At 60.1% G+C, this 24,332-nt stretch overlaps 1 protein-coding gene across 1 annotated transcript in view; it reads left to right on the plus strand.

Annotated features, from left to right (window-relative positions):
• Positions 1 to 4,576: 4,576 nt before the first annotated feature.
• FGF18 (fibroblast growth factor 18) overlaps positions 4,577 to 24,332 on the plus strand; it is a 30,534-nt gene continuing 10,778 nt past the window's right edge. Inside the window, exons 1-3 of the mRNA XM_037057763.1 lie at positions 4,577 to 5,111; positions 5,267 to 5,303; positions 17,661 to 17,841. Coding sequence (XP_036913658.1) covers positions 5,080 to 5,111; positions 5,267 to 5,303; positions 17,661 to 17,841 — 250 coding nt within the window. The 5' untranslated portion in view covers positions 4,577 to 5,079. The remainder of the gene's footprint in view (positions 5,112 to 5,266; positions 5,304 to 17,660; positions 17,842 to 24,332) is intronic.

The raw sequence follows: 24,332 nt of genomic DNA on the forward strand, positions 1-24,332 counted from the left end.
GACTCCAGTGGTCTTTGATGTCGGGCCTTATCTTCATTTTCTCAGACCTGGAACGGAGTGCTGGTTCCTTTTAAGAAGAGAAGGGTAGAGACCACAGTCTGGTGAGAACGATGCCTGTTGATACTGTCATTGTTTAGCTGACTTTGTGGATCATCGGATCAGACGGCTTGGGGACAAAGCCAGAAGGAAATCCTACGAGCATTTGGAGGGCAGAGGTGCCCTTGGTGGCTGACTGCAAGACGCTACCTTTTTGTTTGATGTTTTAACCTGTCAGGCTAGGTCACGGGTAAGAACGCCACAGGGCTAGGACTGTCAGCCTCAACCAGAGAACAGAACAGGTCACTGTGCAGCCATTTGCAGGGAGCAGATGGGGCCGGGTAACCTGGGTCAGGAGAGTGACCTGAGGGGAAGGGGTTTATGGTGGGGCGGCACAGCGCTTGTAGAACCTGCTGCTGTTTGGACAACCAGCGGCTTGAGGAGGGGAGGTAAACATTGTCTAGGGTGTGGGGGTTTATTGTTCGAGAAGAAAGGTTGGAGGGTCCCAAATATGCACGGAGCCTGTGAATCACATCAAAGGTAATCTGGGCTCTGGAGATAACGGGGTTAAAGTTATTCCAGAAAGTTAAGGATACCTTCCAGCCAGTGCTCACCAAAGAGCCAGTTGCGCTCTGACTCACAGACTTGGCAGTGGAAGCCCTGTGCTAATGCTGAGAAAGTTTCAAGCGCTGGTTCTGAGAAAATGTTCAGAGCCTCATCTGCGAAGGGTGTACTTTTCTTCCTAAACTTTTTGATCCCGTGGAAGACTTGAAGGCTGCGTTTGTCTTTGTGTTCCTAGGCTGGGGTTTCTGGCATCTTTTTTTTTTAACAAAATGTTTGTGTTCTGCAGGCCTAACATTTGTAAGTCCTACCCTTGGGGAGAGGCAGAAGACAAGACTCAGATTCTGGTGCTGTTACTTAGCTTTCACTTGAGAGATAGGAAGAATCTAGACATCTGGATGTGTACCATATCCCAAAGTTCTAAGGGTTTAGGATTAGTCAGTAAGCAAAACAAGACATCCGGCGCCGCCAGTCAGCATACCTTCTCGGTTCCCCCGAAGGCACCCAGGGACTTCGTGGATGTGAATCTCGGCAGAAAACTGGGCTCAATAGCCTGGGGCCGGGGGTGAGATTTGGGGCTGGCCCCAGCACCAACTAGCGCACAGCCCCCTAGTCCAATCTAGCGAACTCCCCACTTTCCGAGCTGCCCTGCCCGTCCCTGTCCTCCCGTCCCCACCAGGTAACAGCCGGGTGCTGGGTGCTGACCCCCTTACTGCACGGTTCCAATTCACCTGCAGTGGTTTTTAAAAACTGCATTTTGACCTTTGGCTGCAAAGCCGAGGAAAGGTTGCCGAAGCAACTGGTATACCCACACTGTTGAGTACTGCTCGGTAATAAAGAGGAACGACTTTGGATAAAAGCAACAGACAAGGGTGAATCGCAAAAACATACCGAGCAAAAGGAGCCAGACGTGAAAGCCTGTGTACTAAATGGTTTGATCCACGTGAAACTAGGATCTGGAGCCAAGAGGTTGGTTTAAACTCGGGACCAGTGATGGGTGTGGGAGGTTGCCTGAGAAAAGGTGTTTGCGTAACTAGACATTCCTCAAACTCCAAATACAATTAAAACGCACATTTAAAAACTATGTGCCCTGGCTGGTATAGCTCAGTAGATTGAGTGCGGGCCTGTGAACCACACGATCGCGGTTCGATTCCCAGTTGGCACATGCCTGGGTTGCAGGCCAGTTCCCGGCAGGGGACACATGAGAGGCAACCATACATTGATATTTCTCTCCTCTCCTTCCCTTCCCCTCTAAAGATAAATACAAAAATATTATTTAAAAAAAAACTTAATATAAATAGTGCCTTTTAACAGGCCGTTGTGGCTGGCTACCCATTGGCCTGTGAGGGCCCACACGGGCGGTCCAGCATTGACTGTTGGTGCCCTCACCTGCCACCCTTCCCCTGGCTAGCCCCCCTGTCACCCAGCCCCTTGCTACTTGCAGGCCCTTGACATCTTTTGCCTGGAATATTCCTTTGCAAGGATGACACCCAGCTGACTGGCCATCTTCCCCAGCTGAAGTGTGTTTTAGATCAGGCAACTTGGCCATCCTTAGCCAGGGTCTCCCACCCAGGAGGACCTCAATAAATAGTGATTGAATCCCTGAGAAGTGACTACCAAATATCAGGGTGCATGTTAAGTGCCGTGTGAGCCTAAGTTTAGACAACATTTAACATGCACATGTATGTTACATGGGTACACAAATGGTGGAGAGGTGAATGTTGAAGAAAAAGGTAAAACAAGGGGATTTGGAGTCAAAAAACATCCTGGGTAAACCTGCTCTTCATACATTGAACGACCCTCCCACTCTACTTCATGGAGTGAAGAAACGAATGGGAAAATAACCCGGAAACCATGGTTAGCGTTATTAATAATAGCTAAAGCCTTCGCAGCCTTCGTTGTGTCCCTGACGTCACTCAGCAGCCCGCCAGTGAGCCGCCGTCCTCGGCCGCAGTTCGCAGACGGGCAGCAGGGTCTCAGGCCCGCTGGAGCTTGGGGGTTCGGGGCAGCACTCACGTGGGACCTCCGACCTGAGTTTACCCTCTCACTCTCGAGTGGGCATTCTGGTCAGTGTTACTTTAGTGACAGTCTTATTGGTGGGACGGGCAAAGACACGTCTGAGCATCGAGAAGACGGCAGGCATTTCAGATAGAGCGTTGCAAAGCTACTCCATCCCAAAGGAGTGGGGGCCAGACCAGACTTGAAGAATGAGTCATGGCGGGGAGACACGGCAGACACCCCACTCGGCCCAAACCACCTCTCGATGGGTCTGTTGGGCGTTCTTCATATAAAGGAAGATGGGTGGTGGCAGTGACTCAGGTCCCAGCGGGGCACTTCTGGTCCAACTGTGTGCTTGGGGGTTGCACCTCTCGGGACAGCTGCGTTTTCTCTAGGACTTGGGTCTTACTAGTGACTGACTGCAAGCCCGGTTCCGGCAATGAGAATGTGGGAGTGAATTCAGCCCAGCACTTGACACAAAAACTTTCCCCATCACAGGGCGGCTCATTTTGAAAAGGTTTTCCACACTTAGGTCCAAGGCCAAAGCAGAGGCTCTGTGTCTAAGGTCGCCTCTGCCTGGGAAGGGAGTGTGAAACAGCGTGCAGAGAGGCCTGGTATTGGGACAATTGTTGCTATTTTTCATTCCGAGACTCTAGGCAATAGCAGTGTTGGAAGGCACCTTAACCTCCGTCTACACCCCAGTGAAATGGGAGCGTCAACCACAATCAATGAGCAAGGAGGTTTGAAGTCCAGTAGTCCGGATTCCTGGGTTTGGCTTTGTGGGCTTGAACTCTAGCTTCTTTCCTACGATGACCTTTCCCCCTTAGCGTCAGACCAAACAGCAGAGTCTGGCTGTGGGGGGGGGGGGGTCTAGGGTGAGGCAGTTGCTTGTGACAAGGACATTTTGAGGTTGCTGGGAAGGAGAGGAGTGGTGTCTCTGAAGGGGCAGAGGCAGTGAGAGCAGAGGTTCTGGGGCGGGGGTCGGAGTCCTGGTGAAAGGAGGCAAACTGCTTAGCCTGCAAAGGGAAGCCATTCTCCGTCCGGAGGCCGCAACTGGGCCTAGAGTGGTCGCTGACCAGAGTCCTGCTGTCCCCTTCTGGATCCGTAGCCCGCCCAGGCCGGGGTTGCAGTGAAACCTCGCGACCGCTAGGTGGCACCCGCGCGTTTCCAAAGCTGGCTCGCGGACTCGAGAGCCCAGCTGGAATCCCTTGTACCCAGCCGGGAGCCCTGGAGGGGTAGTCGGAGACATCCTGGAGACCCCTCCCCCCTCAACCTCACAAGGTTCTCTGCACTTGTAGCCTATGCAGGAAAGGGGAGCTTGGCAGGGGATCACTTAGTGCGGTCAGCTATCCTAGAAGGCAGCGGGGACATGCCACGATCCTGCGTGGAATCAGGGGGCGGGTGAAAGCGATGCCCCTTAAGTGGAGCCGCCCCGGGGGCTGGGCCTGACCCGCCCCCTCCTCGCTCCCCCACTCTGGCGTTGGTGGGTGTGAGTGAGTGTGACTAGCGAATGTGGGCGAGTGAGGACGTTCCACACCTAACTGCGTTCTTGGAGACCACCGCCTGCCCAATTCGGGCGGCGTTTGCGCCTCGGCTCGGGTCTTCACTCCCTGGCGCAGAGCTCCGACGGCTTCCAACACTCACCAGCTCCAGACTCACAGGCTCTGCCCCTTCGGAGCTGCTGGTCCCATCGCCGAGAGTCTGAGCACCTCCCTCCAACCGGAGCCGCCAGGAGAAGGAGGAGGAAGTGGAGAGGCCACGGCAGGCAGGCAAGCAGGCAGGGCCGCCTTTGATGTGGGCGAGGCGCACCCAGGCGAGCTGAGCGCCCGTCCGGCCGCGCCCCGAGGGGGGAGCCCCCAGGCCCCGCATCCTCATTGTGCCGGCTCGGGCCCGGGCCCGCCCCCGGCCCCCCGCCCCCTCGCCGCCCGCGCGTAGAAAACGCCCCGGCCGCCGCCAGTGGTGGGAGGCGGCGATGCGCACGGCCAGAGAGACGCGGAGGAGGAGACATGAGCCGGCGGGCGCCCAGACGGAGCGGCCGTGACGCGTTCGTGCTGCAGCCGCGCGCTCCTCCGGCCCCAGAGTGCTGACCCCTGGCCCCGCGCAGCCCCGCGCCCCGGCTGGAGAGCGCGCCCTAGGCTCTAGTCTCGCCACGCATGCTGGCCCCGGAGTGAGCCGGGCAGCCAGCCTCCTGCGGACGCCCGGACGGCCGGCCGGCCGGTAGTGAGCAAGCTTCCCCGCACCAGCCTCCTGCACAGCCCGGAGGGCGCAGCGCTCGGGAGGAGCCGCGCGGGGCGCTGATGCCGCAGGGCGCGCCGCGGAGCGCCCCGGAGCAGCAGAGTCTGCAGCAGCAGCAGCAGCCGGCGAGGAGGGAGCAGCAGCAGAGGCGGCGGCGGCGGCGGAGGCGGCGGAGGCGCCCGGTCCCGGCCGCGCGGAGCGGACATGTGCAGGCTGGGCTAGGAGCCGCCGCCTCCTCCCCGCCCAGCGATGTATTCAGCGCCTTCCGCCTGCACTTGCCTGTAAGCGCTCCCGCACGGGGCTGCCCACCCCGCCCGGCCGTCTGTCCGTGGCTCTATCTGCCCGTCCGTCTGACTTTCCGACTGTCTGTCTGTACGCGCGTCCCCCTCTTTGACGTCCCACTGACTACCTCTCCCTCTCTCTCCCTCTCCCGCAGGTGTTTACACTTCCTGCTGCTGTGCTTCCAGGTACAGGTACGTGGGCTCCTGACTCTGACCTCCCCCTGCCCCTGCCTCGCCGTACACGCCGCGCCCCCTCCCTGTGCCCCACCCTCCTGGGCGCGGAGCCTAGTGCACCTGTTCCCAGGGCTCGGAAGGGCGGTTCCGCGCGCGGCCGGTGCCGGCGGGGGACCCGCCAAGGGCCAGGGGCTCTGCTGCGGGGCTCGGCCTGTGCCGGCCTCTGCTGGGAGCAGATCCCTGGAGCTGGCGGGCTCAGCCACAGCAAAATGCCGGCTCCAAGCCCCCTGCCCGCAGCCGGTGAGGAGTTGAGACCCAGAGATTTTCTCTGCCCGCCGTCCCTTAACAAACCCGATCGCTCTTCCGAACAAAAAGGCTCCTTGCAGCGGAGTGGATTTTGAGTCCAGGGAGAGCTAGCTTCAGTTGTGAATTACTCTGTGGTTTCAAAGGCGCTTTCAGCGTTCAGACAGACAGACAGGCAGACACGCGCCCTGGGGAGGGAGGCTGGGTTGAGAGGGCGCAGAGTCCTGCACCGAGGGGTTGTTCCCCGGGAGGCCGCTCCCGGGCCGGCGGCTCCTCACTCCCTCGGCCAAGGCGGTGCAGCCCTCGGCTGGTTCCCGGCCTCGCTCCCCGCTCGCTCGCTCGCTCTCCGAGAATCAGAAGAGGGCTTGGCGCTCAGCCTGGAAAGCACTTGCTAAAATCTGATCTGTTACTTCAGCAGCTTTCAGACTCGGGAAGGTCTTGGCACGCAGACAGTTGGAACACTCCGGCTTCCAAAGCCGTGGAAATGAAGGAAGGGGGGGGCAGTGGAGAGAAGAGGGAAAGAGGGAGCCGACTTCAGCCCCGATTAGAACCAGACCAGGGCCGCCTGAGCACGGTGGTGGGGAGGGGGGCAAAGGGAAAGGGAATAGGAAGTGCCAGCTGCCCTAGCCCCCACCCACCTAGAGCTGCAAGGGAGGGGTTCTCGGAGGAGCTGGACCGGGGCCAGAACAGATGATCTGCCCGTTCCCTCTGGGCTGCAGGCAGGTGTCCTCACAAGGTTAGAGAGGATGCTTCGGCTTCAGACTTCTGGGTTCCAGAGGCGCCAGAGAGGGCCCTGGGCAGGGACAACGACGGTTCTCCCCGTCTCCCAGCGCGAGAGCCCTGCCCACACTCGGCCCCTCTCGCAGTGTGTGTGGTGGTAGTGGGTCTGCTATACCCCCTCCCACTTCTGGGAGAGGGCTGTTCCGGTCAGGCTGGGCACTGAGCTGGGGACAGCTAGTTGGGGCTGGGGGCTGGAAGGCAGGCAGGCAGGATGGATGGATGGATGGACAGACTGATGGGTTCTTCCCTCCTGTTGGCCAGGCTGGGGTCCCCAGCGACTCCTTGAATCAATACAACTGGAGTCAGTAACTTAAGACTGGCTGTTTGCCAAAGCAGATGTGACCCTGTGTGGGGTGGGGGTGGGGGAAAGGCTGGTGCTGGGGGGAGAGAGGCCAGTGCCAGGCATGGTCTGCCTGGTTTGCAGCTGAGTCCCCAGGCAGAGGGCAGGCCCCAGGGTCACTGGGAAGGATCTGCCTGTCTGACCTGGGCAAGCGCTCTCCTCCTGAGAGCTGAGCCTGAGGGGGGGGAGGGCGGCAGTGACCTGGGCGTGCAGGTGGAGAGGTGGCCACGGACTGTGCTGCCCAAGCTTCTTGATGCTTGGTGACTCCTGGTCCTTGAAGGGGGCCCAGCAGGGGTTGTGTGTGGTCTCTGTGTTCTCTGGGGGAGTGTGAGGGAGGGAAGCTGGCCCCTGCATCCCACCTCCACGTCCTTGGCCAGAGCTAGAGCCAGCCTCTCGGGGAAGAGCTGGGTGGTCTGTCTGGGTCCCGTCCATCTGGGTTAGGACTTTGAGCAGGTGAGGGAGCCCCCTCTCCTACCTCCCCTTCCTTTACAGCTGCCCCCCCCTTCAAACAGCAGTAAGGGCGGATGTTTTTAACCCATACACCCTTGGAGTGTGTACGGGTGGGGGCAGGGGCCCTGAATCATTGCGCCCAAATGGTGCTGTGTCTGGGAGAGGGTTCCCAGCTCCCCTCTGATCTTCAAAGGCACCTAGGGTTCCTAAAAGATACAGAAACACCACCATGGGGTGTTAGGGCAAGGTTGGCTGGCTCATGCCCCCCCCCCCTTCATGCTGTAGGGACAAAGGCAGAGTGGCCTCCAGAGGTAGACAAGGAGTCTGAAGTCTTCTCCCCCCAGAGGGGGTGTGGGGCAGATACTGGAGAGCAGGTAGGTCCTGGCCAGGGGGGCTTCCAGGGTGGCAGTGAGAGACTCCTCAGTGAGCAAGCCTAGAGGCCTCCCCACCGCCCGAGGGAGGTCTCGGGGCTGTGCCTTCCCAGGCACTGAGCTGAGCCCCACCCCCACCTTCCCTGTCTGTGGACCCCTGGGAGTCTTAGGTTCATCATTTGTGAAATAGGAACTGTTTGATCCATGAGAGGTATGCAAGAAGTTTTACAAGTCCTCCTCCACCCAGGAGAGCACGGGGTGGTGCTGGGAGCCCGGTGCGCCTTGGCCCTTCCCCACCCCACCCCCGCCCCGCCCCATGTTTTGGGAGACTGGTCCAGTCTGAGCCGAGGAGTCCGGTCTGGGCTCCTCCTCTCTTCCCATCCATCAGTCCACCCGGCCCAGAACGGCGCCCCCCGCCCCCAGCCACATTTCCCTGAGCACAGTCAATGCCAAACACCACCCCCCTCCCCGGTGTGGTGAGCCCCGCCCTCACGCCGGCCACCCCGGGGAGCGGGAAGCTGGGAATTTAATAAAATCCCTTCTCCACACGACCCAGGACACCGCGATAGCTCAAATCGGAAGAATTTTAAAAATTTCCAAGGGGAGCAAGCGGCGTGACCAGTAAAATTGCTTTTCTGCACTTGGCTGAGCGCTGACAATGACACGGGGCCGGGCCTTTCACGCGGCGCGGCGGCACCTGCCTGACATTGTTCCCGGCCTTCCCTAGCCAGGCCAGGCCGAGGCGGGCCAGGGCAGGGGGCCTCTGCGGCGGCAGCGCCGCTTCCTCTCTCCAGGCCCCTGTGTGCTCAAGTTTGGAAGTTTCCTTCCACGCCCCTCTCCCGAACCACCCCCACCCCTGCGCCTGGCGCCCCTTCTCGGGGTCAGGAGGAGGATGGGAAGCTGCCCTGTTGGACGGCACTTTTGATTTCTTACAGCCGCAGCACCCTCTGTCCTTCTGACCAACAAGTACCTGCTGGGAGTCGGCTTCCTGCTGACCCTGCAGGCGGCCCGGGTCTGGGGTCCCGTCCCTTGCTGGCCACCAGGACCCTGCGCCCCAAGGCTGGGAAGTGTAGTGGGGGGTGGGGCGTTATTCCTGCCTAACTCAGGTGGGAGAAGCCACCTGCCTCGGGTCAAAGGGCACCGTGCAGAAGGTTCCAAAGCGTTGCATCTGAAGCATGTCTCATTCTTCCTTCTGAAGTCAGAGGGGGTGACATTCTGAGGTCACAGATGGAGAAATTGAGGCACAGAGCAGGGAAGGGATTTTTGTTCAAGACCATGGCTAAGACTCTAGTGGATTCAAGCTCTTATATTTTTTCCCCACCACCCCAAGCAGGCATTTTCAGAAAGAGTGGAAAGTTATTCAGAAGGAATATGGGTGGGGAGAAGGGTTCCCAGGAGACAGGCTTGGGGACCCCCCCATGCATCTGTGCAGGCGGGGGGTGCTCGGGGCCCAGGCAGGCGTCTCTGTGGTGGAGGGCGCCTGACTTGGAGTCCTGCAGGCTGTGACCGTCCTGGAATGTTCTGGTCTGAAAGGGCCTTGGAGCCAGCGGGCGGGTATTTTGGGGGGGGTGGGGCCTGGGGGATTCAGCACCCCCTCCAACTTCTTTCCCAGCACGAAGGAGGAGGAGGGGGAGGGGCGCCCTGCTAACATTCCTGTAGCATCACCTGCTCTGAGATAAGAAGGTGGATTTTTTAAATTTCTTGTGGTTGGCACAGTGGCCAGTGTCGGCAGACTCGGGGCCGGGTGTCGGGGGCCACCTCGTGGCCTCCACCCTGCCTTGGGCACATGGGGTCCCCAGAAGGAGATGAGGGGGGCAAGGGGGAGACTTCCGGTCCTCAGCAGGACCTTTGGCTCTGACCTTGTCCTCCAGCAGCAATGCCGGGGGTGTGGGAATCAGAGCGCACCCATGTCAGGCTAACACACGCTAACGTGGGTGGCCGCCACCAGGTATGGCGTGCTCACGACGGGACAGGCCGGCGTTTTCTCACAGCTTCTAGGATATCCTTACAACCAGCAGGAATTAGGGGACGAATTCTACAGGCGGAGGACAGTGAGGCCCAGCGGCGTGACACAGCCTGCCTCCAGTGGCACGATGAGAGGGGACGGGGTGCTGTGGCTCTGGAACCCTGGCTTCTTACGCAGCAGCGCGAGGGCTCTGGAGTCCGCCCGCCCGGCTGAGTTGGCTGCTCTGCCTTGTCTTTGCTGGGTGACCCTGGACGAGTCACTTGACCTCTCTGTTCCACAGCTGCTGCACACGTAAGATGGGAAGAAAACAACCAACAAAACAAAAGTCCCTGTTTCCCAGGGGTGCAGAGCGGGGGCCAGCGCATCTGCGTTTCAGACCTAGCCCTGGGCCTCTCGCCCTCGTTGGACTCCTAGCCAGCAGCCCCATGTCCATGGGCTAAGCTCTCCTTGCCCAGGGCGCTGCCACCTCCTGGCGACAAGGAGAGGGGCCCCTCTTGCTCTAGCCAGGCTTGCTGGGAGGGGCTAGGGGATGTCATTTGCTCTGATGTGGAAATGGCATAAGGCCTCAGGCCCATTTAAAATGCTTCTTTGCCAAGGACAGAACCAAGGACAAGCCTTCCATGGGCCACAGAGCAGAGAAACTCTCAGGATCCCTGGGACTGTGGCTCATTGGACAACCTCCCTCTCTGTGCCTCAGTTTACCCACCTGGGTATTAGGTGAGCGAGGCGCCTTCTTCAGTGCTAGAAGGCATGGGCTTTGGCACAGGAGAGACCTAGGTTTGCTGGGCAGCTATACAGCAAATAGCTGAACCTTCAACCCTCTGCACCTCGGTTTTCCCCATCAGGAAAATGGGGTGACTAGAGGTACCTAATTCTAAGGGTGATTGTGAGTGCTACGTGGGGTAATGCACACAGAGTCGCTGGAGCCGTGGCTGACACTGAATAAGTGATTAGGGAACGTCGATCATACGTTAGGTGTGTGACACTTGGCAGGCTGAAGAAAGCAAGGACGGGTCTGCCCCAGTACCTGTGACATCAGGCCTCCAGTCTGAGGCTTTGGACTCAGGTCTGGTTGTATTCCTCTTCACACCACTCGCAGGCTGTGTGGCCTTGGGCAAGATCCTTAACCTCTCTGAGCTTCTGCCTCCTCATCACGTGGGAAATGGGTAGAGCACGACCCCTTTCCTCCCGGTTGGGAGGTCCTGGGTCGTGGTGCCCTGCTGCATTAGCACCCAGCAAACATTGGTGGGGCGCCCACTGCATGGCAGACCCTGGGCTGGGCTTCAGTGGGGGGATGAAGAAGACACCCAAGGTTGAAGAAGATACCCAAAGCCTCAGCTTTGTCCTGAAAGTGTTCCCTGGGGAGGGATGGCCAACACTTTGGTTGGCTTTCTTCACCACCCTTTGCCTTGGGACTCCTTAACACTTGGTCACCATCCTGTGAAGCCAGGGTGTTCTCTGCTGGGGCTCCCAGGCATGTGTAGGAGCTCGGGCTCAGGACCCAGCCCCCGGCCACCCTGGCTCAGCCCTGGGTAGCTATGTATTGAGCAGATTGCTTGGGGTTGGTGTGGCTCATCTTTTTCGTGGGCATCCAGAGAGACCCTCCCTCTTGGGGTTGCTCTGAGGTGGGTCGGGGTCCCCTGGCGGGGCCTTGGCACAGGGCCCAGCTCATTATAAGTGTTAAGTAAGTGTGTGCACAGTTACACGCGGGACTCTGGAGTTTCCGGAAGCCTGCTTGTCCGCCAGCTCCTGGTTCCTAGAAGTCAGGAGAGGCCTGCCGCACCCTTGGGGCCTGTGGCACCAGCACCGGCCCAGACCTGGCATGCAGGGGGAATGTTGGGTCAGTGCTGGGGGGATGGGCAGCTTCCCTGGGGGCTGGGCACCTGGATTGAGCACCCCCCCCCACTTCCAGGGTGCCAGGTGTGTGGCACAGGGGGTTCAGAACCTGCCCCCGAGGACTTGAGAGTAGCCTGAAGGATCTGTGCAGGGACAGGGCTGCAGGGGTCGAGGGTGCTGTGTGTTCTCTGATAAAGGGCCCTGAACCCGGATGCCTGGGAAGGGATCTGGCTGGGACAGTGCTCCCTTTGAATCCTGAAATAGGAGAAGCCTCCGTGAGTGTGTGTGTGAGCGTGTGAGACCGAGAATTGCAGGCCCCCAGAAGAACCTCTGTACACAGAGCAGGGCATGTCCTGGTGTGCTCAGGGGACTCCAGGCCGGTTGGGGTGTCTAGAGCATCAGGTTCGAGAATGGGGGGGGTCAAGTAAAAAGCCATATTGGGCACTGAATGCCGAAATAAGGGGCTTTTTTTATGAGCGGACCCCTCGCCCACCGGCTTTAAGGGAGAGGGAATGGAAGAGTTGGGGGAGGGGAGAGAAGAAAGGAGGGAGCGTGGGTCTTTGGGTGTCCTGCTCCCCCCCTGAGGCTGGCTCCAGTACCCCCGCCAGCGGCACCCATATCGATGATCTGTTCGGACAAGGCTGATGTATGGGGAGAGAGAGCTCTGGTCAGCCGCTTTGGGTGGCAGCAGCCCCCACCCCCATGCTGATGGCTCAGCCCTGCCAATCAATACATTGATAGCCCTGGGAGCTTAATGGAGAGGCTGGGGGTGGGGCAGGTCCTGGCTGGGCTGGGCGTGGGGAGTGTTAACAGGAGAGAGGGGAGACGCCTGGGGCTGAGCAGTGGGTGGGGGCGTCAATCCGAGCCAAGCTCAGATTCAGGGGTGGGCCTGGCCTGCCTCCTCTGCTTTCAGTCCAGGGGTGCTAGCTGGGGGAAATTCTTGGGCTCCAGAGCCAGTGACGGGCTCCAGTCCTGGCTTTGCCGCTTTCTGTACGGCTCGGGCCAGTCCCCTGGCCTCTCTGTTCCCCTTTGTCCCGGGGATGGTAATCATCAGACCTGCCCAGGTTGTGCAAGAAGGACGGAGACAGTGCCTGGAAAGTGCTTAGCTCCGGCCTGGCACCGGGCAAGTGTCCACTAAGTGAAAGCCAGCCCCAGTCTCCATTTCAATGATAATAATAACCCGTGGAGCCCCGGGGGCTGGCAGCCACGCCCGGTCCTGCGTCCAGGCCACTCGCTCTCGAGGAAGAGCTGGGAAGCTGCATTTCAGGGTGGAGAACGGGGCTCACTCTATCAGGTGTGACTCCTGTGGGGTGGGGCGCAGGTCTTGGGTTCGAATCCAGAACCGGGAGAAGGCCTTGTCCCCGCTGGCGGCGGCTGCTGCCTGCCACTGGAGGAGGCTGGCGGTGGTGGAATGTGGCCGGAAGTCTGTGGGCTGCCCCTCCTGGGACCAGGGGGACCCTCCCTTTCCGGGCAGGCTGCCTGCAGGCAGGGCACAGCTCGTTCGAGGCCTTAAGAGTGGGCACCTGGGCAGGAGGGGCAGTCTGACCAGAGCCTCCTCTCTTGGGTGGGGGGACTGAACTAAAGGCCCCCAGCCCCAGCCCTGCCCCACAGTGATGGCTCATGGCCAGAACCAGCTGCTGCCCCAAACAGGGGGAAGGAGCCTGGGGAAGGAGAGGGGGTGGGGGCCGGCGACAGGGATGTGGTAGAGAGCCTGGTTTCTACCCTAAACGGAGGGGCCACTGGATGTGAAACTTGACTCCCTTTCTCACCAGTTCTGACTTTGGACGAGTGATGTGAGCTCTCCGAGCCTCAGTTACTTCATCTGTAAAATGGGGACAGTGATCATACCGACTGACTCTCAGGGTGATTCTGGGGAGTCCGTAGCATCATTGACCTCGAGTGGTTCTTAACCCAGAGGATGCGCTCCGTAGGCAGCGAAGCCGTGGCTGTTTAGAAACCAAACAAAAGGGAAAAGGCCATGACCGTTGCTTCGAGTGCAGTCTCCGTCTGGCACCAATATTAGCGACAACTGCTATTCTGCCAGTGAGAAAACGGAAGATCACAGAAGTCAAAGAAGTTGGGGATGGGGCGTGGCCAGGAAGCCCCTGAGTCGGTGCTGGTTATGGGGCTGTTGGCGTGCGTGGTGCGTGCCTTTGTGCGGTGTGTGTCGTGGGTGACGTGTGGTGTGGCAGATGCCTGTGGGACATGGGGCTGTGTCTTCCCAAGACATACCTTCGGAGCCAGGGGTAGGTGAGTGCAGCTGAAAGCTTTGGGGAGCGCTGGTGGCTAGTGCCGTGTCAGTGGGTAGAGGAGGTGGGGGGTGCCGGGGGACCGGGGCTCATGTCCCCCGAAAGCTGGCCCTGGGCTAGGGGCCCATCACCTGAGCCTCTTCACCCCCACAGGAGGTGCTCGTCAAGGAGCCGCAGAGTGGAGGCTTGAAAGGTAGGCAGGGCTAGAGCGTCAAGATCCATCCCCTGGGGACGCTGGGCTGTGAGCAGTGGGGAGGTGGGCGGGGTCTGGAGCACAGAAACAGCCCCGCCCCTGCCCAGTGCATTGGAGACCCTCGCTGACCAGGGGGAGACTGCAGGTGGAGGGGGTGGCCCTGTCCTACTCAGCACCATGTCCCCGAGGGGCCTGGGGGGCAGGGCTGGGGAGAGAGTTGTACCTGGGGGACTCTTGTTGCCCCTGGGCAGTTCCTGAATCAGGGAGTTAGTATTTCAACACTGCCCCCTGCCACCCATGACTAGACACCTGGAGGGGAGTCCAGACTGTTCTAGAAAGGCCCGGAAGACAGGCCGCCTCTTAGGCAGCCAGGCCAAGCACCCTGCTGCCCAGCAGCAGGAGGGGAGGGAGACCGGTCCTGAGTTCGCTGCTCTGTGTGACCCCGGCAGGCTGCCCCGGGAGCCCCGTGGGCCCGAGAACTGCCTCAGAGGTGGGATCCACGCTCCGGCTCTCCCTGGGGCCCGCCTCCCTGGGTGGCTGAGGGAATTAGACGAGGTACCATTTCTAAAGGCTCCTTAGCAGAGAGCCCGGAACAGCAACCGATAGCTTTGAAATCCCCCTTGTCATCCCTGTGTTGGGCGCTCTGCCTGTCTGGGTAGGAAGCAGTGTGGCTGATTCTGGCCACCAGGTTTCCCTGGTCCCAGCCACAGGCACTGAGCGTACGTTGGTGGGGTGCCTCCTAGGGGCAGAGCCAGAGTTGCAGGGAGAACCAGACACGCTGGGTGCTGGGACAATAAGCCAGAGTGTCCAGAAGCCCTCGGCCAGCCTGGGGTGGGGCAGGGCAGGAAAGGCTTCCAGACAAGGCACCTGAGGACAGGTGTCAGGTGGGCCTGTGCAAAGGCCTGGAGACCCCAGAAGTCTTCTCCAGGAAGCCCAGGGGCCTCCTGCCTTGTCAGGGGGATGGACTCTGTTTCCGTGTCAGAGGCCACTCCTGCCACCTCCCTTGGGATTGATGTGACAGAGTCTGGCTTAAATGGTGGAAGCTGGGCAAGATGGATGGTTCTTCCTACATCCTGGGGAAGGGCCACCGGATGGCCCCTGCTGACCCCAGGTCGCCACGCTGCCTCCGTCCAGGGCGCCAGGGAGAAAATTGTTCACGGGAGCCTGGCTTTTGGGGCATGGCTGCTCCCCTCAGGGACCTGGGGTGAGGAGATTGGTTTGACCTCTGGTCGATAAGGTCGCCCGTGAGCAGGAGGAGAGTTGGAGGGCAGGGGGGCAGGCCGGAGACCTGCCCCTGGGGGAGGGGACGGGGCCAGGCCTCTTCGGGGAGGTTGAGGGCCATGGGTGGGCGGTCTTCAGGACCCATGTCCACCCACCCCCGGGTTTTTCCTCCCTGCGTATCAGGAAGTAGAATGGCTGGGTCCCGGCTGTGAATGGTGGTGGGGGGCTGGCCACGAGGGTGGTGGAAGTGAAGGGTGTGAGTGCTCGGTGGGCCGGTGGCCAGACTGCCTGTCATGGGACTGTGTGACTCGGAGCAACCAACTCACCTTTTCTGAGCCTCAGTTGCTGCATCTGTTAAATGGGTCTGATCAGCGTCCCCATGTTGCAGGGTGGTCCAGATGATCAAAGGCAATAACAGCTTCCTAAATTGTAATCCCTGCCTTGGAAGTGCCTTGTCTGTAGGGACAGGGACAGTGCTTTGCTTGTGTCCCCAAGAAACTTCTGCTTGCAGGGCTTCCCCGAGGGCCTCTCCCAGGGCCACGTGGCATTTCCCCTGGCCGTCCCCCTGCTGAGCCCTTACTCTGGCCCAGGCATTCTGCTGGGACCTCGTATATTTAACCCCAGCACCCAGAGGTGGGTGCCATTGTCCTCACCCTTATTTTAGAGGTGAGGAAACGGAGGCCCAGGAAGGTCAGTGAGCTGCCTCTGCTAGGGAGTGGCATGCCCTGGGTTTTGAACCTGCTCTGGATGGCCCTGGTGGGGCGGGTGGGGTCCAGCAAGGTGGGGCCGAAGGCAGGGTCTGGACGGCCATCGCCTGCTCTGTGACCTTATCCTTCGGCTTCAGAGCCTCAGTTTCTTCATCTGTAACGTGAGTCGAGGCTTCCCCCACCGAGGATGGTAGTGAAGGGTGGGTAATGTGGTCCAGCTGAGGTGCCTGTGGGGTCCAGGCCGGGGCTGGATGGTTATGTGCAGGTCTGAAGGGGGCAGAGACCCTGGGCTGGGTATGGTGGGCGTGGCCACAAGGGACACATGGTTCTTGACCTCGGCAGCTCATAGCCGAGAGGCGAGACAGATGCAGCCCGGGTCCCAAGAGCTCTTCCGGGGCTGAGTGGCTTATGCTGTCGTGGGACTGAGGTCCTCATGCCTAGCATCGTGCCAGGCCTGTGGGTCCGCAGAATAAACCTAGAATGCTGTCTGTCTGGGACTCAAAAGTCATTCAGCTTTGTGGTTAAGAAGAGTCGGGGCAGGCATGTAATTAGCAGGGCATAGAAAAACCTAATTTGATGTTGGGTGACGGGACTCCAGATTTTCCAAGTGTTCATTTGTTTGTGTCTTTAGTCCTTCGTTTGACAAAGGTTCACGTTTCGCCTGGGCTGGGGCTGGAGCAGTAAAGGGACACCGAAGACAGCTACAGTGCTCCTGGGGCTGCTGGCCTGGTCCAGAGGACAGGCACAAGCCAGACAAATAGATGTTATGTCTGGTCGAAGTGCTGGGAGGAAGTGCAAAGTTCAGGGATGGACAGTGGCGGAGGTGGGGCAAAGTGGTCTGTCTCCGGGGGTGACATTTGAGCAGAGTCCCAGGTGAAATAGAGGAGCCAGAAGGTAAAAACCTAGGGGAGAGTATCAGTGGCAGGAGGAGCACGTGCAAAGGCCCTGAGGCAGTTGTGCATTCTGTGTTTGAAAAGCCCAGGCGGGTAATGAGGCAGCCAGTGTAGCTGGTGGGGAGGCAGCGGTAGGTAGGAGATGAAGGTGGAGACCCAGCGGGGCTCACCTGCGGGGCCTGGAAGCCATGCTGGGGACTTTCTCCAAGTGCAATGGGGAGCCCCGGGGACTGTGCAGGCAGGGTCACAGGGGTACTTGGGTCTGCGGGAGGAGAGACAACCAGGGGGTAGGAGCGGAAGCAGGAGGCACGTGGGGGGCTGTGCTGGGAGAAGGGAGACTGGAGAGGTAAGAGGGGGTGTAGCCAGGGGCGACTTCTGGAGGATGCGGTCACACACGCACTGAAGCCACGGGGTACTGGATGTTTGGGTGGGGGTGCAGAGTGAAGGCCCCTCCAGTAGGAGATGGGACATGAGCAGACACTTGGTGGTCTGGACAAGTATGAGGACGCTCGGGACACCCTGAGCACCGGGTCTGGGGGAGAATGACCGTGAACTCTGGCCCATTCTTTTCCCTGGATGAGACCTGCCCGGCCCGCGTGCTCTCCACCAGCTCCCATCTCCATGCCGATCTGGGGACTTGCCCACCCACTCGCTCACTTGAACCTCACACCCACCCTGGGACGCAGCCAGAACGAGGGCTCCGCTCCACTGTTTTGCTGGGAAGGAATCTGAGACAGAACAAATCGTGTGTCCAAGGTCACGAGTGAAACCTCTGCTGCACACTGCCTGCTCTAATTTGGGGCCGTGGGGGAAAAATAGGAAGCTTTGTTTCAAACAGGCCCAGCCTGATCCCTACTTTTGCCACTCCCTGCCTGGGCCGCCTCGGGCAGCTTGCCTCCCCTCTCTGAGTGAGCCTCAGTTGCTGCCTCTGTAAAATGGGGGTGGGAATGGGGCAGCTACGAGGGTATGAGGACGCCTGGCCCAGAGCTGGCATAGAAGAGACTCTGGCACGCAGGGGATCCGGGATGTCCAGGGGGGGCTCACCATCACTCCTTTCCCTCCCCAGGTGCTGGTGGCCGAGGAGAACGTGGACTTCCGAATCCACGTGGAGAACCAGACGCGGGCTCGGGACGATGTGAGCCGTAAGCAGCTGCGGCTGTACCAGCTTTACAGCCGGACCAGCGGCAAGCACATCCAGGTCCTGGGCCGCAGGATCAGCGCCCGTGGCGAGGATGGGGACAAGTATGGTAGGTACCAACCCCTTCCCCCAGCCGCAAAGACCTCAGGTTCACGTCCCAGCGCTGCCAGATCCTGGCTGTGTGATCTTGCACCTGACACTGAGCCTTCCCGGGCCTCAGTTTCCTCATCTGTGAAATGGGGATAGAGCAGTGCATCCCAGAGAGCCTTGTTGGGAGCACTAGCCAGAGAGGTGAATAAAAAAATGCTTTTACTGGTAAATGTCCCATAAATGGCAGTTGTCTGGCTATCAGTGGCTTGCTTGGGGACGGCCCAAAGCAGGTGGCTGAGCCCCATGGCCCGGGTCCACCAGCCCCAGGTTCACAGGCTTGGAGGGGTGAGGACTTCTGGGTAATGCTTTGTGGGTGTTGCTGGTGGTGGTGAGAATCAGCCTGGCGTGTGAGTCTGTCTGTGTGTATGTTCGAGTGTGCTTGTGTGCACGTGTGTGAGCTTGAGCCTGTGTACCTGCGAGACATGCGGACAGCACCTTAGGCTATACTGTCCTCTTGACCTGGCCTTGACCCTGGAATTGGGTGTTTGGGAACCACCACCTGCCTCTGCAAAGGGGCTGGGAGGAGTGAGACACCCCGACTCCCTTCTCTGTCCAAGGCCCTGGTCCCGAGAGACCCTCAGCAGTGAGCAAAATGGGTAGGACTCCGCCTTCCCAGAGTCTAGAGGGGACTTGGGGGTGGAGGCTGAGCAAACCCTGACCACGTTCCTGCCATTCCTGCCCTCCAGTCCAGGTTCTGGGAGATGGAGGGCTGGGGCCGTGGGTGGCCAAGGCTTGGGGCTGGGGCTGGGGCAGGGTCCTGAGTGTGCGCCCGCGGCCTGGAAGCCCCAGCTTTCTTTCTGGGATGGTGCCCCACCGGCCCCTGCCCATTGCAGTCAAGACGTGACAACAAGACAAATAATTTCTTGGACCTTTTATCTTGGACACCATTTATTTTCCTGCAGCCCCGGGGCAGGGCTGACCTCATGGTAGGGCCTGAGTGTGGCAGCTGCACCTTCACTGGGGGCTGGGCCGGGCCAGGCCAGGCAGGGCCCTGCCGCCCGGGCTCCCCCCCTCCAGGCCAGCTGCCTCCCTGCTTTCTCCCAGCCCCATCGCTCTCTTCGACCTCCCTTCCCCTTCCTCCCTTTTCCCCTCCTTCCTTTCTCAGTCTGGCTGCTTCTGGTCTCTTGGAGTCTTTCTCTCTCTCTCTGGATCCCTATCCCTCCTTCCTGGGTCTCATCTCTCCCTCTCTTTGTTTCTGGTCCTCTCGCTGTCTCCCCCTCCCCAGCGGCATCTCTGTCCTTTCTGCCTCCTTCCCTGGACCACAGCTCTGGGCCCTGCTCCCCACCTCTCCCAGGCCCTCTGCTGGCCGCCTCTCTGGGGCCTCTGTCGCTCCGTGCCCCCCCCTCCGGATGTCTGGCTGTGCTGGGCAAACCCAGGTGGTGCTTTTCCCTGGGATCTGCTGTCCGGTTGCTGCCAGGGAAGGGGGCAGCTGGCTGGCCCGGGCGGGAGGAGGCGCCCTCCTGGGGGGTCCATGGAGCTCTTTTCTGGCCCCTCCAGGCTGGGAGAGTACAGGGGGTCAGACTGTGGTCTGGACCATCTGTCCCCACCCTGAGACAGGAGGCAGGAACCCGGGAGGGAGAGGGGCCCAGCAAATGGTGGGCTCCGCACTCCGGACGCCACATGCCCTCCCATTGCCTCTGCCTGAACTGGAGCCTTGGAGGGGGGGGCGGGTCTCGCCTGCTGTGTGACCTCAGGCGAGCCTTTGCCATCTCTGAGCCTCAGTTTCCCTTCAGGACAAGGGCTGCACTAGAGTGGTGCTTCTTACACACTAACCTGCAGGGAAATCACGGCGGGGGGGGGGGGGGGGGGGCGGCTCTCGTTAAAATGCTGACGTCCAGTCAGTGGGTCCAGCCGGCGCCTGAACCCAGGTGGCGCTAGGGGTCTCTTACCCTGAGTGTCCAGGGACCAGCCCCTCCTGGCTTCAACTCCAGCTCTACGTACGAACTCTAGATTCAATAATTCTCTCTCGGGGAATATGTTTTCTCACTCCCCCAACCCCCCAGCACCCAGGGCAGCCAGGGGCCTTGCTGGCATGGAGACTGCTCCATCTAAATGTCACAGCAGAGACGCAGATGAGGGGACGGGACCCCATCTGTCAACCCCAGCAGAGGAAGTGAGACAATGGAGCCAACTGAGGCTTCCAATCTGGATAATCAATACAAATATTATTGGGAAGGTGATTTATGTGTGAGGGGCCCTCCCTGCCCCTGGGGGCGGAGCAGCCAGTCGCCCTTGGTCAGGGGACCCGGGACAGTCCAAGAACCTGCTCCCTCCTCCTGAGGGCTCGGTCCAGGTGAGTGGAGGATGCCCACTGAGACTCCCATCCTCACTCGGTCAGGCTGCAGCCTGAAAATGGCAGCCAACACCAAGTGCAAACAGAATCCCTCTGAACGCCCAGACTCCGGAATCCCCACCGACACTCCCAGTGTCAGGTTCCACAGTCCCTCGAGGTGCTGGACCCCGTGGGCAGGTGGGAGGTCTCTAGGGGTCACAGGGTGCTGCTCCCCTAGGGGAAGTTCAGGGTCTCCCCGTGGCCCCTGAACTTCCTGCAGTGCTCTGAGGACTGCACCTGGGCTAGTTCAGGGACCAGGGGCTTTCTTAGCTTCAGGTGCGGCTCTGGAGGGAGTTGTGTGCTGGCGAGGTGGGGGCTGCGGGGGGGCGGGGACAGCTGGAGGCTCAGGTAGTGGGACACCTGGGACTATCTTATCTGCCCCCCCCTCCCAGGTCCTTGTTCCCGATCACCTCTGTCTGAGTTGCCACCTCAAAGAAACAGGAAGGGGCCAGGAGGCAGGGCACCTGGCTTCTGGTTGCGGCTCTGCCACCGAGCAGCCCGCAGGGCTTGGGGCAAATGTGTCTGGCGCTGAGCCCAGTGTCTTCTTCTGCCCAGCAAGGGTGAGAAGGCCTTGCTTCACCTGCCTCTGAGGTGCGGGCACTTAGGCCCGGGATGTGGAGGGGCAGCCCCTTCTGACTGCCAGGAGAAGGCTGCAGGGGACAGGACTCATGTCTTCGGGGAGCAGAGCCTAGGGCCAGCTGAGTCTGCTCCCATGGAGGGGTGGGGGGGGGGCCTTGGCTCTGGCGATGGGTGGGGGGGTGAGTGGGCGGGGTTGGGGGGTGGCACTTCCGCTTTTATAAGTCTCCCGTTTAGGTATTCCTGCCTGCTTTCATTTGGGAATAGGGATTTTCTACTTGATAAAGCCTTTTTTTTTTAATCCCACGCTTTGCAGTTGGCCAGCTTCCCAGGACTGGCAGTGCCCAGGCAGCCCCCCGCAGGCCGCAGAGACCTGTGTTAGCCAGGAGGTGGCCCTTTGAGGGTGGAGCCAGTAGGCTCCACCTGGGGGTCCAAGCTGGAGACCATGGCTCTGAGTTAGCTCTCCTGTAAAGTGGCCAATTGAAGTGGGAGAACATCGTAAGGCCAAAGAGTCTATCATTATTAAAACAAGAATGTTACTAACGGCCCCCTGAACTCATCACCACGGTGGGGGCCGGAGGGGGCTTGTCATAGACTCAGGCTGAGGCCCCCTCTTCAGGAGCTGGTTCCTAGGGCTTCCAGAAGGGACCCCGCCTCTGTCCCCCAAGAGGGCCCTGGCATGTCAGCTGCAGGTGGAAACTTCTTCGTGATTCCGACCAGTGCGGTTGGGCTGGCCACGCTCTGGCTGCTGTCTCGGGCCAGGTGAGGAAGGGTCTTTGGACTCTGTTGTTGGTTGTAGTCTGGTCTCCTCCCAGTTCACCCTGGAGTACCCCGCTCACTGGGCTCCTTCCTCAGGGCTGGGTCCCTAAGTTCCTGTGTGACCCTGGGCCCTTCCCATTCTCTCCCAGCGCCTGGTTTCTTCACTGTTCATGGGGCCAGGGTGCAGGGTATGGCGCATGCGGGTAGGGCTCTCGGCCTCCTAGAGGTCATCATGTGTGAGTCGGTGATTCCAGCTGTGTGCCCACTGCTGACAGTCACGTGGAGTCGGCCTGCCCCGCTGGGCAGCCTTCCTGAGCCCCCTGCTCACCCTGTCCCTCCGAGAATGTGAGCTCCATGAAAGCAGTGACCTCTGTGCGTGTCTCCATTTCCTCTACGCAGACCGCCCCCCTTAAGCGTTGCTGAATGAATGAATAAAATAACTATGGGGAAACTCAAAGCATAAGCAGGGGTTGGCGTATGTGGCTCTGCAGGAAGGTGTGGGGGGTGTGCCTGGGCTTTGGCTGGGCAGGTGAGGAGAGGGGCAGGCGGCCCCCTGGTCCCCACCTCCCTCACTCTGGTACCTGCTTTAGAACAGTTTGAGCAAGGAGCAGGGCGCTTTGGGGCTTTGGGCTCGTTGGTGTGACTGAGCCAGTGGGGACCCCTACTGTGTGAGCCTGACCCCCATTGTGCATTCTCAACATAGCAGCCCCGATGTGAGACCCCCGCCAGGGGGACCTGGCTCCTGATGGTGCCACAGCCCCGGGCTCTCCACTAAGCTTGCTCCTGGCTAAGGGCCTTGGCGCTGGCTGTCCCCTGGACCTGGGAAGGCTCTTGTCCCAGCTATCCTGATGGCTTCTGCTCACTCGTCCCCTTATCGGAGAGTTCCCGCTTCTGTCCCCTCGTGGGCGTGTTTCTCTTCCTAGCACTTACCCCTGCCCGACATTCTGTTCTGTGTTCGGTGCTTCACTCTGTCTCTCTTACTGTAACCCAGACTCCTTGAGGGTAGGGCTTGTGTCAGTTTTGTTCACCGCGGGGTCCCCGGGCACAGAGCCGGCCATAGACAGGTACCAGCCTTAAGGCACCAACCTGGGTGTGCTCCCAAGGAGTACTGGGGGCATCACTCCCCCAGGGGCAAGCGTCCGCACACAGTAGGTCCTCTTTTCACCCTCCTGGCCAGTCAACCTCTTTCTGTGCAACAGACTCAGCTTCCCCCAGGGGCTCTCCCAGCTGGGAGGCGGTGCTTACTTCTGAGGCTAAACCCCTGTCCTCTGAGCTCGTGTCCCACACATTCCGTCCCCAGAGGCGTGGCCACCCACACCTCCACCGCCACTAGAGCTCCAGGGAGGATTAAATACAGCTCCAGATCAATCCTATTGATTCTTTCCCTCCTCCTTTCCGGCGAGCCCACGCAGCCTGCCCTCGTCCTCAGGGACTCTAGGAGAAAGGGGACCGTGAGCCCCTTTGCAGACACGCCACAGTGTGTGTGTGTGCGCGCGTGCACGGTTAGTGATGCCGAAACATCTCCAGGAAGCATCCCTCCTCCCCCACCCCCACCGCTCCCCCTTCCTCTGGACCTGGTCCACCTGCACAGGGGAGGGGGGAGTGCTGTTCCAGCGTGCCCGCTTTTGTCTTTGTGGCAAGGACGTGTCCTCGATGGAGGACACCGCCTGGAGGGTGGCCAGCTGTACTGTCAGCAGCGGAATGGCAGTGACTGCCGGGGGCTGCCGCCCTGTGCTGGGCCCGTGTGCAGGGGGCTCGGGACCCCACCCCCTGTTCCCAGCTCCCACCGCCCCACCCACATGCTTGAAGGTCTTGGGTGGGGGGTGTCCCTGAGGCTTGGCAAGTCGGGGTGGGAAGACACCCGTTCTCCAGCTTTGTGTTCTCTGACCACTCTCCCTGGGTCCTGTTTCCAGCGTCTCTTTTTGTATGCGTCCCTCTGGTTCTCCAGAGGCTTCTAACCAAAGCCTTCAAACAGAAGCCTTCGGAGTGTGGCCCTAGACCCCCCCCTGCGAGGCCCAGCTAGGGAAGCACTGGAACCAGCCATTCAGTCAGTCAGTCAACGAACCAGTGTCACTTCTCTGTGGGGTCCCGGGCGGCCACGTCTGTCCTGCTCTGCCTGCCTCAGACTCTCTGTCTCAGACTAGCAGTGAAGTGTCTCCGCCTGTGTCCAGGCCCTGGCCCCACTGGGTGACTCCGGTCAGTGACCACTCAGTGCCTCAGTGTTTTCATCTGCAAAATGGGCACAACAGGGCCCACCCCCCCACGGGGTTGCAACGAGGGATAGTGAGACATTGCACTTCAGACCCCCAGCACAGTGCCTGGCAGAGGCGAGTGCTCAGATAAGGCTTAGCTGTGAGTTTTAAATGACCATCGTTACTCCATCTATTTGAGAGAAGTGGGTGGAGGGGGCGATGGGAGAGCCTGTGTTTTTTATGGAAAGGGCTTTCTTGCCAGTTCCCTTCTTTTTCCTCTTTTGCCTTTTCTGTTTTCCTCTCTGGAAGCTGCCGGAGCCACTGGGTCCTCGAGCTGCTGGCCCCGAGTCATACGCAGGGCTGGGCCCTGCTCCAGGCTGAGCCCAGTGGGACGGGCTCGCGGACTTTCCTCTCAGGGGCCTGTATGGTTGCCTCCCGCCCCGAATCCTGTACTTGCTCCCCCTGGGGTTCACGTGGTTTCTTCTCCCCTCCACTGGATCTGAGGCCACTCCTGCTTCTCTGGTTTGAGCCTTGGGTGCTCCCGAGGGTCCCCCATCTTCCAGTGACCCTGAGGGGACCCCTCACCGCTCA

Source organism: Sturnira hondurensis, unplaced genomic scaffold, assembly GCF_014824575.4.
Source record: "Sturnira hondurensis isolate 20B ecotype Veracruz unplaced genomic scaffold, ASM1482457v3 Scaffold0009733, whole genome shotgun sequence".
Lineage (NCBI taxonomy): Eukaryota > Metazoa > Chordata > Mammalia > Chiroptera > Phyllostomidae > Sturnira > Sturnira hondurensis.